Source organism: Euphorbia lathyris, chromosome 2, assembly GCF_963576675.1.
Source record: "Euphorbia lathyris chromosome 2, ddEupLath1.1, whole genome shotgun sequence".
Classification (NCBI taxonomy): domain Eukaryota; kingdom Viridiplantae; phylum Streptophyta; class Magnoliopsida; order Malpighiales; family Euphorbiaceae; genus Euphorbia; species Euphorbia lathyris.
In genome coordinates this window covers 487157-505443 of record NC_088911.1, presented here as the reverse complement: position 1 = coordinate 505443, position 18287 = coordinate 487157, and the positions used below count along the sequence as shown (strand labels likewise).

The window sequence follows — 18287 nt, the reverse complement described above, 5'->3', positions numbered from 1 at the left end:
AATAGGTCGAACAATTTTTTTTATGACCGTTTGTTCCATATGTTTTGAAGTCATATGAACTACACTTGAGAATTACGCATTGGAAACCATTAGAATTACACTTAGGATGTTGAAGTTAAAAATATTCTTACATTTCTATTGAACAAGAAAATTTAATAATTATTGAAATTAAAATAGAATTAATGGTAATGAAATGTTTAGGTTACAATGAAATGTATTATATAAGTTGGGTTGTTAATATGTGTAAATGGAATTAAACAAGCTATTAAGGTTCTGCTTAATTTCTGTATTTTGTTTATATTATGACTATCCTTGAATTTGAATTGGGCAAATAATTTATTAGTCTTCACCTTTTCACCTAACACACTGTTTAATCCCGCTATTTTGAAAAACACATTATAAGGTCCCTATCATTTATCAATAATAACCCTTTAGTCCTTTTGTGTGTATTTTTTGGATTTTTAATCGAACATATCTTAGCTTTAAATATTGTCATAGTACGATACAAAATGAGTATGTTACTCTGTTATTTTATGTCTGTCTGTTATGCCAATACAACGGTTATAAATCTAAAAAAAATAGATAGAAAACCAAAGGTTAATATTGACAAAAGATAGAGACTTTATAATGTGTTTTTAAAAATAGAAGGCTAAACAGTGTGTTAGATAAAAATGAAGGGACTAACAAATTATTTACCCAATTGAATTTGAATTTGACTCCTATATGAGTTGAGTCAAGATCCAAAATGGAGTTATAATTAATTTGACAGTAAATCTATTTTCTGAAATTGTTTTCCTAAAATACTAATATATATATACCCTTTAGTATGTAGGTGAATGGTTATTTCAAGTTTCTTTAAACGGTTATATCAATTTAATTATTTCTTTTCACTTCTTACAAAAATTTCTGTCATAAAAAATGGCCCATCATTTGATTTTTTTTATTATTACTTTTTTTAAATTTATTTATTTTATTTTATTCTTTTTATATATTATTACTTGAAAATGAATTACAATGTAAAATATTTTAAATAAATTCACCAAAAGGTATCTTTCATGGAAAAAAATGAAAGGAAGAGATTTTACTATACAATTGATGTATAATATCTTCCACATATATGTGAATAATTTAATCATACATGTCATATTAATCAATAAAATATTAACTTATATAATCTAGCAATTACATATTTTTCAATTACTTATTTATAACTTTAAAATATAAATTTCATACTAATATGTAAATTTTAAATTTTAAACTATAAATCTAAAATATAAAATATGTTATTAAGTTATTGGTCAAACTTATCAAATCATCTGAATGTGGAATGTATACTAAAATTTCATTTTTTTAAAAGAACATTAATAGAATATGGAATTCAAAATTTCTAAACAGATAAGCTTAACAGTCACTTGCATAGAGCAATATCAACCGTTGGATGAATAATAATCAATGTCCATGACTAATATGTAACCACTATTAAATTACCACAGAAAACCTTCCATCACTCTCATTTTTACTCTCTCTCTCAATTTGGAGAGCTTGAGCACAATGGAGAACAATCTAATCCAACCAAAATCAATGTTTTCATCTTATAATTCTCCAACAATGAAAGATGGATTCTCCTATGAATGGTCACTTTCATCATCAAATCAATTGGACTTTCAGAATGTTGATCCCCAAATTAATTCAAATTATTCAAATGGATCATCATCTTTAAATCCCATGTACAATGGGGTTTATCAAACCAGTTCAACAACAACTCTGAATTTCCAAAATAATTATGAGCCCGAGCCATTTGTACAAAATAATGGGCATGTTCAAGTCATGTTCAATCAATTTAATCCTCATCATACACCAAATCCCACTGAAATTATAGGCTCAAATCAGAGCCAAACCCATTTGTATACGAAACCTTTCAAGAAGAACATGGATATAGTTAAGGGGAAATGGACAATTGAAGAAGATAGGTACGAAATTAGAAAAATCTGGTTCATGTTTGTTGAAATTAACCGGTTGTTCCCTGTGATATGATATCTCGCATTTTCGATCATGTTTTGCAGGCTTCTGACTAAGCTAGTGCACAAGTATGGAGAAACAAAATGGTCTCAAATTGGTGAATTGTTGCCCGGCAGAATTGGGAAACAGTGTAGGGCAAGATGGATGAATCACCTTAGGCCTCATATCAAGGTAATTTAGTAATCCGTTTAAACAACCTTTCCTGGTGTCCCTTTCCGTCATGACAAAAAACTATATCCCCAATCATATTATCTAGAGCTTTCGACCTTTTTTATATGTGTTCTAAATAGGGACAAAATCAGTTAACCCTATGAATAAAAATGCCGCCATGGAAGACATATGGAAATGTCTAAATTGGCATGTACATATGAATTTATTTGTAAATAATGATGCCAATTCATTTTATTTAATATTCGTTAAATGGTCGTGTGTGTAAACTGTGTTATGGTATGTTTTTTTTTTTTACAGAAGGATGCATGGAGTGAAGAGAAGGATAAGATACTGATACAGGTACATATAGAAATGGGAAACAAATGGTCTGAAATTGTAAAATTATTGCCTGGGAGAACTGAAAACTCAATTAAAAATCACTGGAATGCAGCAAGAAAAAAGAAAAAGTGCAGAAATCTTCTTCATGATCACATCAGGAGCTTGAAATTAGACTCTAAAAGGCCTAGTGCTACTGAAACACCATGTTCGAGCTTCCTGCAGCTGCAGCCACAGGTCATGGAGGTTAATCAGAATAATAATCAAAGCTTGGTTCTAAATTTTGAGTTTAATTTTGATTTTGAAGAGAAGATGTTTGAAGATGGAAACTTTGAATCTTTCTTATGCTTACTTGAAGATATGAATAGTGTTGTTGATGATCACAAAACCTGTGAGGATGATGCTGCTTCCATGGATTTACCGGCGAAGAAGAACTAGACGGATTTAGTGGAGATGATTTCTCATGCTAAAATGTAATAGATAGATAATTACAATAATATTAATATTTTGTTGTTTCAATTTAAATGCATAAAAAAAATTACATCTAGATGTTTTTAGTTTATTTCTAAATTAAAAAAATAAATATTATATTGGATTATCAGTATTGGAAATAAGAGACCGGATTGGGATGACAATGTGTAGGGTACATGCAAGTAATGTCAATCCTAAGTCCTTACCCATTGAAGTTTTAATTACCGGTATTCGTCTCATTACCCTAACCGGTATACCTTTTGCATTCCATATTTAATTTATGGATACCCGTTAAGAATCAATAAATAAAGCAAAAAAGTATTACAAATTTAATACAATATAAATTTAATAAATTGAACTTTAATCAATAATGGCATCACACAATGGTTGAACAACAAATGATTAGGGTTCAAATTTTATATGTTACATCTAAAAACCAATAATATTTTTTAGGGAAAATTACACAGAAATTCATCTTTTAATAACTATTTACAATTATGTCAAATCATAATTTTGGATTATGTCAAACTAGTAAAATCAGTAATTTTAATATATTTTAAGGATGCGAATTTATAAATTAGAAGTCTAGAATATATTTTCTAGGGTTTATGATTTATGAATTGGACTCTAGAATTTTTAAACTATGGTATAAAATCATATTATATAAAGAATAATGACATTAAGAATTAAGTTTGGTGATATGATTTTGTTGTAATTTTGTACTTAATTGTGATATTCATGTAATTGACCCTATTTTTTAATATATAAAAAAGTTATGACAGGTAACGGGTACAGGGTACCATAGGGGTATTCCCATACCCATCCCATTAACCTAACACGTAATGGTTCTGATCCCATACCCGTCCCATACCTTTTTATACATGGTACATGTTTATCTATTAGAATCGGATAATATCGGATACCCGCTGGTATAATACTCGTTGTCATCCCTAGACGAGATAACCGTATTAATCAAGGCCGGATAATAATTTACTGCAAGAAATCATTATTTTCTTTTTAATAACAAAAACAATTAAAATTATTATTATATTCATATAAAAAAATAAAATTAATCCAAATATACGCATTACAATAAATAGAAAAACACTATATATCCATAAAAAAAATAACAAAATAATATAATACTCGCATTTTGCAGTGAGTTAAGGACAAAAAAGATATGAAACCTTTCTAAAAATATATTTTGTTTTCATAAAGTTATAAACTTAGTGAAAATCAACTGTCATGAAGAATTGGGTCTTATGGTATTTATTATACTTTTATTGGAAAACAAATTCTGATATATTAACACTTAACTATATTAAATATTTCATAAAAAAAATATATTAGATATTTATATTTAGTAAGATTTTTAAAATTTTCTTTTTATGATTTAAAATTCCTATAATTTAGGGATTCTGAGTTTTAATATCTTTTCCAAAAATTAGATCAACTCCATTGAATTCTTTTATTAACAAATAAAATTTTTTATATAAACAAAACAGAAATTAATATTATTCCATTTAAAAAAATATAAACTTATAAAATTTCATAAAAATCCAAACTAGAGAGAGTAGAAAAATCAAAAAAGAAGAAAATAGATCATAAAAACAAAAAAAAAAATTTACAAATAGTTTGTAGAAAATAAATCTTATTTTTAAATTACACAGTACTAAAAGACATAGTTTAAACTGGATCAATTATTCTTAAATAGCTTAACACATCAATTGCCCCTGAACTTATAAAAAAAACTTGTTTGGCCCCTAAATTTTCAAAGTGTTCCAATAGCCCCCTGAACTTGCATAAAATATTCAGTTAGCCCCCTGAACGTGCATAAAATTTAATCAATTGATCACCCGGTTGTAAAAAAGTAAGTTTAATACGGAAAATATATTGCACGCATCTTAAAAAAGTAAAACAATCAATATCAGGGTATTGCGGTTGTAATATTAGAGAATACAATGTTTATAGTTGAAGAAGTAATAACTTGCTTTTTACTCTATTCTTGAATTATGTAATAACATTTTAAGACACGTAAAATAAATTTTCCGCATTTAACTTGCTTTTTTTTTACAATCGAGTAATCAATTGGTTGCATTTTACGTAAGTTCAGGGAGCTAATTGAATATCTTATTCAAGTTTAGGGGGCTATCGAGACACTTTGAAGTTCAGGGAACCAATCAAGCTTTTTGGACGAGTTTAGGGGGCAAATAATGTATTAAGCCTTCTTAAATTTGATAAATTCGATGGCTATTGTATTTGAATTTTGGATAAGGACTAACAATGATATTTAAGCCTTGCTAAAAATAGAGATTAATATGCGTGGAAGCGCCTCTAGTGCTCAAACTAAATGTAGATGCTTCAATTCTTTCTATGTCTGGGTTTCTTGGTATTGTCTAGTTCTGTAAAACAGTTAAGGGTGCTTTTGTTGGGCTTTTTCTCTAAATTTTCTAGGTAAGTACCAGCTGCCTAGAGAGAGAGGATACGGAGATTAGGAAGGCCCTTAGTTGGATTAAGAAGAGAGGCCTAGAGGTAGTGATTGAGTCTTATGTTGTTATGGTAATTGTTCATTTTCAACTATGCATCCTTTCTGGATCTACTTATGGATCCTTTCAAGAAGAGTGTAAACATATTATTTCTTCTTTCAATGACGTTTCAGTCAATTTTATAGGTCATCTTGCGAATGTGGTTGCTCACACTCTTGCAAGGGCTTCCTATACTCTGTTCTTTCATATTCATTGATATAAGTCTGCTTTTTTTAAAAGCCCAAAATTAATTAAAAAGAATCAGCTTTGTAGACATAAGTCTACTTTAGCTCAAGTTTGGGAACGTATATATAATTTTCCATAGGTAAGTTATCCAAACAGAAAAGGGTTTAATAGACATTTCTAATTGTAAATCCCTTTTGGAGGATGTTATAAATTGTTCTATTAGTTTTATGAAACGATCAGTGAATCAAGCAGCTCATATCCTAACTCAGGCTGTTGATTTTGCGTCTGATTGTGGAGTTTGGGCTCATGTCCATCCTCCAACTATTTGTAATTTGCTTTGAGTTTAATATATCTCATCTACTTTAAAAAAAATGGTTTAGTCGTTTAAGTTTAAGTAGTGCTATTAAAAATAGTTTCAAGGGATTTGATATTTTTAAAAGGTGATATCAAACAAGCTAAAAATCAATAAGCATTTAATGTATTAATTTTTCCATGTAACTCTCTAATGAGTTTTTCAATTAGTTGAAATTTTAATTATATTGTGGTTTTAATGTCTTCAAGTTTATAATTTGTTCTTAAATTCCATGATTAGGGTTCATATTAAAAATATTAAGTGATAAATTAATGTTTCATTGTTTGATTTAATTTAGTTTTAGTGTATTGGTAAAATTTATATTAGCTAATCTTATTTGATAATATGTGACTATGCATATTATTTGTTTGAAGATAATTTAAAGGGAGGACTTAAAAAAAATCTTATAGTACGGGTTTTGACAATTAAGGATTGTGGTATTTTGTGTGATAAATTAATATTTATTGTTTTAGATGTGAGCAAAAAAAAGTTTTTTTTGTGTGATAAATTAATATTTATTGTTTTAGATGTCAGCAAAAAAAAAAAAAAAAAAAAGATATGGCCGAAGTTTTTTATCGAATCAATTTTTTGTCATATATAAAAAGATACTTGTTAGTATAAGAATTCAACACAGTGGATCCACTTTTTAGAAATTATATGAAAAATAAAAATCTTAAATTCTAGAATAGTTAAATCATAAAAAGGAAAGTTTAGAAATCTTATTAAATATAAATATTTCATATATATATATATATATATATATATATTTTAAATAGAACCTTGTATTGATAATTAAGCCAAGCTTACATCAGAAAGAGTCAATGCTCTAATACATAACGGGGAATGATCCCAAACAAAGGGTGAAGCAAAATTAAAAGCGTTCTTTACGAGCCTGTTCGCCACCCTGTTGGCATTTCGTGGTATAGAGACAAGTGTAAGGTTGGGGCAGGCTTCCGCCAGCTGTCGACAGTACGTGATGATGAAGTCAAACTCCGATCTGTCCGGTTGTGGTGAGAAAAAAGCATCCACCATGCCCTTTTAATCCATTTCGATAATTACCGACATCATACCTTGCTGTTTAACCCAAACCAGAACTTCTCGTAGGCCCATAGCTTCGGCCATTAAGGGTCTCCATGTGCTGATGTAGTGTGCCGTTCTGCAGGCCGTTACCCTCCCAAGAGAGTCACAACAAACCATTGCAAGACCAATCCGCCTATTAGCAGCGTCCACAACCGCATCGGTGTTTATTTTGATGCTACCTGCTGGCGGAAACAGCCATCTCCCACGCTGCTGGGTAAACGTGGTACCTTCCTCTCGCTCGACTTTCACTACAAGAAAAAACAGTTTTAATGACCAAAATTTAATGACGGGTACAAAAACACTCATTAAAAACCTATCCTTAATACTTTTAATGATCGGAAATTATAAAATTTATTATTACTGACTGATTTTTTATTTTTTCTTAAGTTTCACCAAAAAATCCGCTCATTAAAGAAAAAATATAAAAAAAACTTATTAAATTTGTTTTCTTTTCTTTTCTTTTAGGAGGCAAAAGTTCCCTCCAAGAATTTTGGGTTTCCCCCAAAAATCAAAATCAAGACAAAAATGTGATTTTTCTTTCCCTCGAAAAGTCATTTAGAAACCTCAGAACTTTTAGGTTTCTCTCGACCCTCATGCCGTCATCTCTCTAGCCACGGAAGAATTTGAAATCGGAATCTGGGAATTCTTAACCCATCGAACGCTTGAAACTGGACAACCAAAGGTACCTCCTCTCTCTTCTTCGTTTCTTTTAAAGGACCAGATTTTGAAAAATCATCCTCATCTAGGTTTTGGTTTTTGTTTAAACTGATACAAATTCTTCTTCTCAAAGCTGTTTGAGTTCTTCTTCAAATCCCCAAAATAGCTCAAAATAGTTTTTGGTTGGAGACTACAGGAGATAGATCTAACAATAATCCCATATGACTGATATGAATTTACACTTACATATGTAATTTTTGTTCTACTTATCTAATTCTATATGTGTATGTATATAATTTTTGTCCTACTTATCTAATTTTCCATACCTTGCCCATCAATTTCTCTATTAAGTTGGTGTTGTTGAAAATGCATGCCTAAAAGTATTGTAAAGTTGGAATATTGTCGACTTTTATGCACCTAAAGGAGGATAGTGTGCTTCTAATATTATTGATATTTGCAATTTTGTAATTTTACACTAGAATGCTAACATAGCTGCTTGGATAGTGACCTAGGCCTTGAAACTTGCCCTGATATTGGACACGGTGCTTTGGTACTACAGACAGGGTTCTTATCTCTGTAAGTCGACTAATATTTGATAAAGGCACTAAAATTGCTATTTCTTAGGAACAAAACCTTTAACACTTTTGTCACAAAATCTAATCTTTACCAATTACCATAGATGAACATAATGAATACTTAAACATCTTGTTTAATTCATGAATTTTATTAACCAATGCATTTGTCATTTTTAATACCAAATCCACTGGAAGGAAATTTCTGATATTTATTGCATGGCTTTCCCTTAATGATTTGCTTATTGCTTATACTGAAATGATTCTTGACTATTGCTTATTGTTTATTGTAAGGATGTCTAAGTTTTCTAGACGTCTAGAGGGCCTCTATGAGCATTTTAAGAAATTTAACAAATTTAACCAATATCACAAGATCACAATTGAGAGCAATAGAAAACTTATTGAGGATGCAAAACCCAATAGCGGTTCGAGTTTGCTGATGGACACTATACAGTAGTGGCCTACATTCAGCGGTGTGCCCTTGTCTTGTGATGTGAATGGTTACCAGGTAAGAACGCCACTAAGCCCCAGTTGTTATATGAGTATCATATTGAAGAACATCACTGATTTAGTAATAAAACATTTACAAGACAAGTTGCTCCAGGGAGAAGTATGGTTGCACAAGGCGTCATGCACGCGCCAATACAGAGATTACATAATTAAAAACGAGGTTGTGTTGCATGCTGGAGATACCATCAATGAGTTTGGCTAGGATAACAAGCATGCTGACATCAATGTCCTCATTTCCAAGGTATATCTAAATTACATATCCTAATCAACCCCTTACTTAGTTGCTTATGATTAGTTTGAAGTATGTGCTGCATAATTAGATCTTAATTGATTGTATCATATAATAATATGATGTTGCTTATCAAACCAATTTGTCTTTGTCCTGTTGTGGATGTTCCTCTTTCCTGATGTCTTGTGGTATTTTGTATGTCATGTGGTGGCTTTTTTTAGTCAATAAATTTTATAAAGTGAGAAACCTAGGTCTGTCATATGGTGAGGAGTAAGTGGATAAGTGGGGCAGGTCTGAAATAATGTTGAACCCAGGCTCCCAAACGCGAGCGAGGGGCACGAGGCGAGAGCTTTTTGTATAAAGCCTCGTTTTTTTATTGATTAGAAATCAACCTACTCTGCCTAAAAAGCAGAGATATTCCTTATTCTTAATTTTGTTAATTTTATATAGCATTTGGTTTGGAGACAGTCTGAAGTGTTGTTTCTTTTAAAATTTTGCTTCAATATTTCTTGGTTTGAGGTGGATCAGTCTTTTTCTTAGGCAATTTAAGTTGGAAGATATTTACACTCTGAAAAGGTGCCTTTTGATCACGTAACATCTTGTGATATGTTGTGAAGGAAGATAATTCATGATGGAATATAAGTGAGGAAAGTGCTTGGAATTGCATAGCTATTTTGTAGCAATTGCATGAGGAAAGTGCTTTGAGTTGTTTTTGTAAATGGATCCATAAGAAGAAGCAAAGCCATTTTGGCACAGCAATGGTAAATGACAGGGAAGAGTTGGGAAGCAGAGTTGAAGTAGAGTTTTGCTAGCAATGTGTTTGAATACTTTCTTTACACTTTTTTCCCTTTTCAATAAACTTTCACTTTTGATCATGTACTAGTATCCACATTTAGATACATGATTTTACATTTACAAATTTCATTCTATAAGTTCTCATTGGTATCCTGCTTAGTTAATCTTAAGACTATATATAGAGGTGCATATAAATCCCAGATATGTTCTTTCATATGATATCCTAATGTTTTACTTCTGCTATATTACTTGCTGGTATCCCAATGTTTTATACTTCAGTCTACAATTGTGTAAAATTCGTTGGCATGTATATATTACATTCATGTGTCTAAATATATTAAAGAGCTTCCATACTGATATGCAGTCATTTGCTATCTTTCAAATCTGTTCCTTTGCGAATTAATGTGGCTATCATGCTTTTTGTCCATAACCTCTTTTGGACTTGATCTTTCACAATGACAAGAGTTACATGCTATTTTTTATGCGTCTAAACAAGCACTGAACTCTGGCAGTTGATCATGTTATGTTGCTACATTCATATCCTTTTTGTCCCTATCTGAGCAGATTTATAACTAGGAGGATCGCAATGGTTAAGTCCAATTTTTGCGATTAACATAATTATTTGTCATAGTACTATTGCTAGAATGGTAGTATGGGAAGCTTAGGACATGACATGGTCGAAGAAGTACATGTCAAGCAATTGTAATTTTGGTTCCTGTTTAAAATGGTGCCAATATTAAAGCATGGCAGGTATATATCTTGTTTGACCACAATTCAATCCAAGTCATCATCTTCCTCATTTTTTTTTAATGGTTGTGCACGAGTAAGTGTGAAGACTGAAGAGTGTACTTGATGGTTTTTAATGGTGCAGGGTGCTTGTGTGCAAAATGTATTGGATTCTCTCATTCCTGCTCTTTTGGCTGACAAGAATCGCAAATTCATTTATGTCAGAGCAGGTATTATCTTTCTCTTTTGTTATATTTCTGAATTTTTGGTAACTTTACTTCATTCCCGATAAAATGGTGGAGAAAGAACCAACTATTTTCAACGATTAAGAAATTGAAATGTTATATGATATTGTTTGAGCTGCTTTTTTGCTGGTCTTTCGGACCCCAGAAGTTCTAAGTCTAGTTCTACTTGGCCTGGCCACCGACTCGAGAATTGTTCCTTTTTAGTAACATGGGACTATGGAGTTTAGAATATTGGTTGAATAAGCAGTTGCAATTTGAAATTCAGAGAAAGTTATACAAATCAAATTGGGCTGATGATCATTGAGTTATTGCTGCATTTTAGCGTTTAGCCCTGTAATACGATTGACAAGATCTAAACAATTGGAATGATTAGGTTCTAAGATATTTCTGCTTTCTGTACCTTGGGAAGGCCCTCAAACAATGAAAATTCACAATTATGCAGCCAGCACTCTATTGAAGTTCCATTTATTTCTTCTATGGCACAGACTGTCAAACTTCATCTTATAAGCATTTCTGACATAGATTGTTAATTGGCCACTCTCTTTCTATGGTGTTACATGTAATGTTCATCCCTTAAAATCTTGTACTATGTCTTTATGGGTATAGTTTTTGCTTGATTATGTAGGCATTTTTCCAAAGTGAAATAAGATCATTTGAACTAAGCCAGTCAGCAGTTACTGATACTAATATTAGTTGTATGCTCTGATGGTGTGGGAAAATTTGAAAGGCACATCTCTACCTATCATTGAATCCTTGTTTGCATTTCTAAGTCAAGCATAGCTGTGGTGGGTCCTTGGGAATCACCACTTTGGACTAATGGAAAATTTGTTTATCCATATGATGAACATCTTTTCCATATGGATTGCTTTCTTGCAGTAGAGATATCTTGGGTTCTCTTTCTTTTGAATTTTACAATCTAATTTAGTCATTGATTTGCATCCTTTATGAGTTACGAGTTTATAATTTACATTCCTATAGCATCCCATTCATCTGTTGAATACTATTAATTCCAAATGGGGTGGCTTAAAAGTACTTTCAAGGATGGACGTGTCAATGCTCTCTATTCTACCCCATCCATGTATACCGATGCAAAGCATGCCACAAATGAGTCCTGGCCATCAAAGACTGATGACTTCTTCCCGTGAGTTGAATGCCTGTTGTCAATTATCATCTGTTTGCAATTGTTTCCTCGCCTTGAGTCACTCTAAAATTTGAGGTATATGTATTTCAGTTATGCAGATCGAGCAAATGCTATTGGACAGGATACTTTTCAAGTAGACCAGCCTTGAAACGCTATATCAGGATGATGGGCGGCTACTATTTGGTATCATTAGATTGATTAAGTTTTTACGATTACTTGATCATGGTTCAACAACAATTTTCATGCTATGATCTTATATACTTATTGACACCAGACTGCAAGGCAACTAGAATTTTTTAAAGGAAGAAGTAATACAAGGCCAAACACAGACTCATCGGCAGATGCAATGGCAATTGCTCAGCATCATGATGCTGTCACTGGTACAGAAAAGCAACATGTGGCTAATGATTATGCAAAACGGCTGTCTATAGGCTATACAGAGGTATATATCTTGTTTGACCACAATTTATGTGGTTGACATTTGGTTAATGGCCTGCACATGATATATTTAACTCTAGTTACCCCTTTTAATATGGTTCGTAATAATTTACTGATTTGGTTCATAATAATTCACATGATTTGTTTCATTTTCTTAATTTCAGGGAGGAACATGGTATGTTAGAAAGGCGTCGGTTTGAGTATATTATACTCTCTAATACTTTCAATCCCATCAATATTTGCTCAATTTTACTGCCTTGGGGGAGGCTGCCAGAATGAGGTATATATATATATGGTAAAATCATATAAATACACATATATGTGTTATCGTGGCAAGTTGTGAATCCTACGTTTATTTGAGCAAATATAAGCTTCATGAAATATACATATTCACCATATTACCACTAACTAATGTTGTTTTTTTTCCTATATGTATTTTGCTTTTAATTAAATGCTCTGTTTTCTATTAGATTGTTTTGGTCATGACATGAAAATATTGTACCCCTTGAACTAAGTGTTCCTCGAGAATAATACAGATATATATATATATGTTGTCCTCATTTTTAGACCACTCTATCTGAACTATTTGTTGCACATGAAATGTTATTATGTCTTGTAAGATTAAATCAATGTTACTGTTTTAATGCTTAATTGTCCGAGACCTGGTATTTACATGCAGAAATTTTGTAAATGAAACAGAATTTAGCAGAAGCATCAAACTAGTAGTTGCTGAGAGAATTACGGTGAGGTTAACGAGACTTCTGGATGAGATTAAGACATTAGGGTAGAATAATTTTAGCGTTTCTATCATAATCATCACATTTTTAGTTGCCGGTTAATATACTGTGTTTTGTGTCTTCTTATTGAATTGGAACACAACTTTGTTTATAATCTATAGTTGACATGTTTTCGAATACATAGTTCACAATTTATCTTGTAATATAACTTGTATTCTTAATATTAATCACTATGTTAATTATTTTTAAATCTTTGATATTTTTATTGTTAATGAGATGATTTCACTTGGAATTGGTTATCTATGTGTTCTTAATTAAAGGTTGATACTGTTTTAATTTGTTGGAGAGTTGAATATATGTAATTTAGAGCAGCTCCCTTCAATCCAAATTATAACATGTTTAATGAGTCAATTTTTAATGATTATGAATATTTTTATTAAGAGGCTTTTTAATCATTATAAATACTTTTAATGAATGTACTTTTAATCATTATAAATATTTTTAATGAGCGTATTTTCAATCATTATACATAGTTTTTAGTATGGGTAAATGTCCACTCATTATAAGTTAATAATGAGCGGAACTATTCCGCTCATTAATACTTTTAGTAAGAAGGGCTTCCTCAAAGGGAAAATTCCGCTCATTAAAAAGCTTTAATGAGTGGAATTAGACTTTTAGTGATGGTATCTCCCTTCATTAAATCCCCTTTTTCTTGTAGTGTTTGCTGCTGTGGTAATCCCGAAGGAACAGTAGTCCCTGTTCAGCTGCTAAACACGCAGAAAGCGGCTGGCGATCCCACAATTTATTATTCCGCTGACACCATATAGACCACATCACCATGCAAACTTTCTCTTTAACAACTCTTGAATTTTCGTTTTGGAGGAAGTGATCAAACCACTCTCTGAACGTATCCATGTGCGTTGAATTTAGTTCGACACCAACCGATGATCTTCATTCGGAACCAAAATCACAATCCAGGAATAAGTGGGTATTATCACTACAATAAAATAACAGTTTACTGACGACAATTTACCAACGACACATATGTCGTGGTTAGTACAAACAACATACCTACAATTTATATACAAAATCATTCAACCAACAGCGTAAACAAATATACCCACAAAATGCAAATGACTTACCAATGACATATATTACCAACGACTTTTGTCGTTGGAAATTTTAATAATTTTGTTTTCCCACTCTTTTTCTAAAATTCCCTATATTTTATTTTTCCCTTTAATTTTTTTATTTTTTTACTTTCACCCTTTACCTAAAATAGTATCCCCGCCTAGGGCTGTAAGCGAGCAGAGCCGCTCATGAGTAGCTCGGCATTCGGCTCGATAAAAGCTTGACTCGGCTCGGCTCGATTTGTAAACGAGCCGTTCGTGAGCACGATTTTCAAGCTCGGTTTGTAAACGAGCAGAGTTTTAGCAGACCAAAACTCGGTTCGAAAGCTCGCGAGCAAACTCGATTAGAGGTTCGTGAACGAGCTCGTGATGAAGCTCGATAAAAGCTCGTGAATAATACAAATTATATTTACATAAAATATAATTTACATATAAATAAAAATGATAATTTAAATTTAATAAAAAATGATAATGTTAAACCCATCATCATCTCATTAGAAACAATTAAATAAAAAGAGCACCATAAAGGCCCACAAATGATAATTAGAGGGATAGGGTTTTAATTTTATTCTTTCTTCATCTCCTCTCCTCCTCCACGCCGCCTGAGTCTTCTTTCTCTTTTCTTCCTCTTCTCTTCCTCATCTCCTCTCCTCCTCCACGGCCGCCTACCTCTTCTTTCATCATCTCCTCTACGCCGTCGCCGCCTTCCTCTTCTTTCATCATCTCCTCCATTTTCGGTGAGTTATTTCTGCTCTTGTTTGTGGTTTGCTTCATTTCTGCTTTTGTTTTCTGGTTTGCTTGATTTCTGCTTCCTTAGAATAGATGCTTCATTTCTGCTTTGTTTTATGGTTAGGATGATTTCTGCTTCGTTAGGATAGATGCTTATTTTGTGATGGGTAAAATGAGTTTGTTGGATGATTTATCCATCTCTTTTCCTGATATCAATTTTTCTTTAACTATTTCAATGAACAAAAAAAACCCCAAAATAATTGATTTGTAAAGAACTAAAGTCACTCATTCGGCTTGCAATAAGCAAGACATAAACCACTAATTTCATCATTTACCTACTGTTTGATTATAGAAGTGATGGTATTAAAGATAGCAAGCATGAAGATTCATCTCCTTCACTGCCAACTAGGATTCAATGTTTGGGTATGGGATTGCCTGATTTGAAAAGCAAGAAGAAGGGAAAGCAAAAGGTATCAAATGGGTCTCATGCCGCTGAAGCACTTGATAAGCTTAGAGAACAGACTAGGGAGGCTGTTAAGGGACTGGAGTCTGTCACTGGTCCAAAACCAGATGATTTGAATAAGGATGCAATGATGGAGGATTGGGTTAAGCAGTTTGAGGAGCTTGCTGGTTCTCAGGTAAATTTGCTTTCAATTTCTTTCATTTTTTCTTAATTCTACTTCTTTCTTTGATTGAACTGATTCTGGATTGTTTTACTGACTGTCTGTGGCTTTCTAGTAGTAATGACAATTAAGATGTTTTTTGAAGTAGTGTAGAACTTGCATTCAGGTGTCGTTTTCTATTTTGTAGTGTAAATTGGGACTTTCTGGTTTCTAATTTGTTTTATAAATAGGACGGACGTGTCAGAGCTTAAGTTGGGTGCATTTGTTCTATTTTGGTTCATGAGGTTTGTGATGAATGCAAGTATACGAGTTATGCCATACGCTTTTTGCACCTATATGGCATGTTTGGAAAGCCCTGTGGTTGAAGTAATAGGATTGAGTATGCTTCTTTTGTTGTTCAATTTTGCATTTTCTTTTACAGTTTCTTCCTAAAGATGTGATTGACTTTTCGTGGTTTGGAATACAAGCACATTGTGAATTCCGGTTTATTTATTTTTCTGTATTGTTTTACTTGAGTTTTGTACTCAATTATATGCCTGGATTAAAAGCCTCTCTAGTAAATCATTTGTCATGAGCTTGTTGTGGTACTAGTGATATAGTCGCTGCATATTTTCGTGTTTGTTGAGAAGGGTTGTACATTAAGGAAGCATAACTTTTTAATTGAGTTATATTAAAGACCTAAACGATTCATGTTGCTACTTCGGCATGAGATTCACCGGCATCATTATCTCTATGAGCTTTTACTGCATGGTGGAGTCACAAAAGTGCTCCTTTGATGAAAGTCACCATACCTAGTTGTTAAGTAAATCAACCTTGTTATTTCGAATAACTGACTTCAGTGCTAGAAATGCATATACAACTTTTATTTTCACTCTGCAATCTTTGAGAATCAAATGGATCCTCGCTGACCTCTAGTACTCTGCAGTTGATTCCCAAGCTTATTAGGTGCGTTGATAATGGTTTTGGGCTTGGGACCACATAGTGTGGGTTTGATATTACTTATTAGAAGCGGTTAATTTCGTAAAAAAGAAAGCTTACTTTATTACAATTTCCAAAATCTCCGTGTCTGTATCCTTCCAAGCATAACTATGCTATTTGATGCTGAAGTTTGGTCTCAGTCATGGTATCAATCTTATACTACATATTACTACAAAATTTTATTATTACTGTTCTCAACACTAACTTCGCTCCAGCCTCCACATATTTATATCTATACCTTTCTCTTCAATGTAAAAAGAGGCAATGGTCCCTTTATGTACTCGAGTTCCATTACTGGCATTGTCTTTATGACATTTAGAATTAATTGTTGTGTACAAATGCTGGTGGAGGAAATTTCGTTTTAATGTTAAGGCTTAACTGCTCTTTTTATTTTAGATATTTTGTACGAGTAACAAATCTATACAATTATAGAGTTGAATTTAGCGAGTTCAGCAATTCAGCTGCAACTGGTCCAGGTTTCTATTGCATGTTTTATTATAAAATGTTTGTGATACCTACTAGCAGTATACCAATTAGACATAAATCATTTTTTACACTTCCTAACAAAACTCAGCCTCTTCAGTTCCATTCCCCAAATATAAAAAAAATGAAAAAGTTGTGATATTTCAATCTGATTGATGAGTACCTTTATATGTTGATGCGCTGCTTATCATGAATATTCATTGTATTAAGTTTTGTAGCCTTTTCACTGCTTTTCATTTATTTAATTTTTGCATTCACCATATATGGGAATTTGAATATCTTAAAGGTCTTGTTTCCTCTTCAAATAGGACATGGAATCCATCGTAGGGACCATGTTGCAACAACTTTTGTCTAAGAAGATTCTTCATGAACCGATGAGGGAAATTGGAGAAAGATATCCAAAGTGGTTGGAGGAACACAAAGATACATTAACCAAAGAAGAATACGACCGCTACTTCCACCAATATGAATTGATAAACACCCTTAATGAAGTTTATGAGAAGGAGCCAAATAACTTCACTAAGATTGTTGATCTCATGTAGAAAATGCAAGAATGTGGACAACCACCAAATGACATCGTCCAAGAACTTGCTCCAGATATTGATTTTGCTAATCTTGGCCAATTGTAAGTTCTTACTTTTGTTTCTTGGCGTTTGTGGATATATAAATTGCACATATATACATATAGACATCATCTCTGAGCCTTAAAATGGCAATTTGTACTCAAATGGCTGGTTTTTTTTGGACAGATCGCCGGAGATGTTAGAGTCGCAGGCAAATTGTTGCATAATGTGAGGCAATGGTTCCATCTTTTTAATGCTCCTCCATTTCTATTTGTCTCAGGTATTTTCTGTGGTGAATTTGTAAAAAGACAATATACATTGTTGGCTTATTTTGTTTTCCCTACCCCTATTAGCTAATAATAGAAGAAGAAAATGATCATTGTTTAGGGCATCCATTCATATTCAATTTGTGTACATGATCTAGGTTCTCTTTGAACAAGTGTTATTTCTTACAGTTAATTTATATTAGCATTCCCAGATAATAAGAGCAAATTGCAAAAACTTACAAGCAAGTGTTATTTTTCTGGTAATCTATCATTTGACTTTGACCTTGGTATTATTACTACATGCATTGAGCAAGATTATTGTATGTAAATATAGTCATATTTCCTT

The 18287-nt window shown here is 32.3% G+C and overlaps 1 protein-coding gene across 1 annotated transcript; it reads left to right on the top strand.

The window, feature by feature from the left end:
- The first annotated feature begins 8590 nt into the window (after positions 1-8590).
- LOC136220310 (peroxisome biogenesis protein 19-2-like) lies at positions 8591-18223 on the top strand. Its single transcript, XM_066008118.1, has 6 exons — positions 8591-8856; positions 8939-9099; positions 12597-12712; positions 15381-15666; positions 17421-17737; positions 17862-18223. The coding sequence occupies exons 3-5, from the start codon at positions 12708-12710 to the stop codon at positions 17652-17654; spliced, it is 525 nt and encodes a 174-aa protein (XP_065864190.1). The 5' UTR covers positions 8591-8856; positions 8939-9099; positions 12597-12707; the 3' UTR covers positions 17655-17737; positions 17862-18223.
- The last annotated feature ends 64 nt before the right edge of the window (positions 18224-18287 follow it).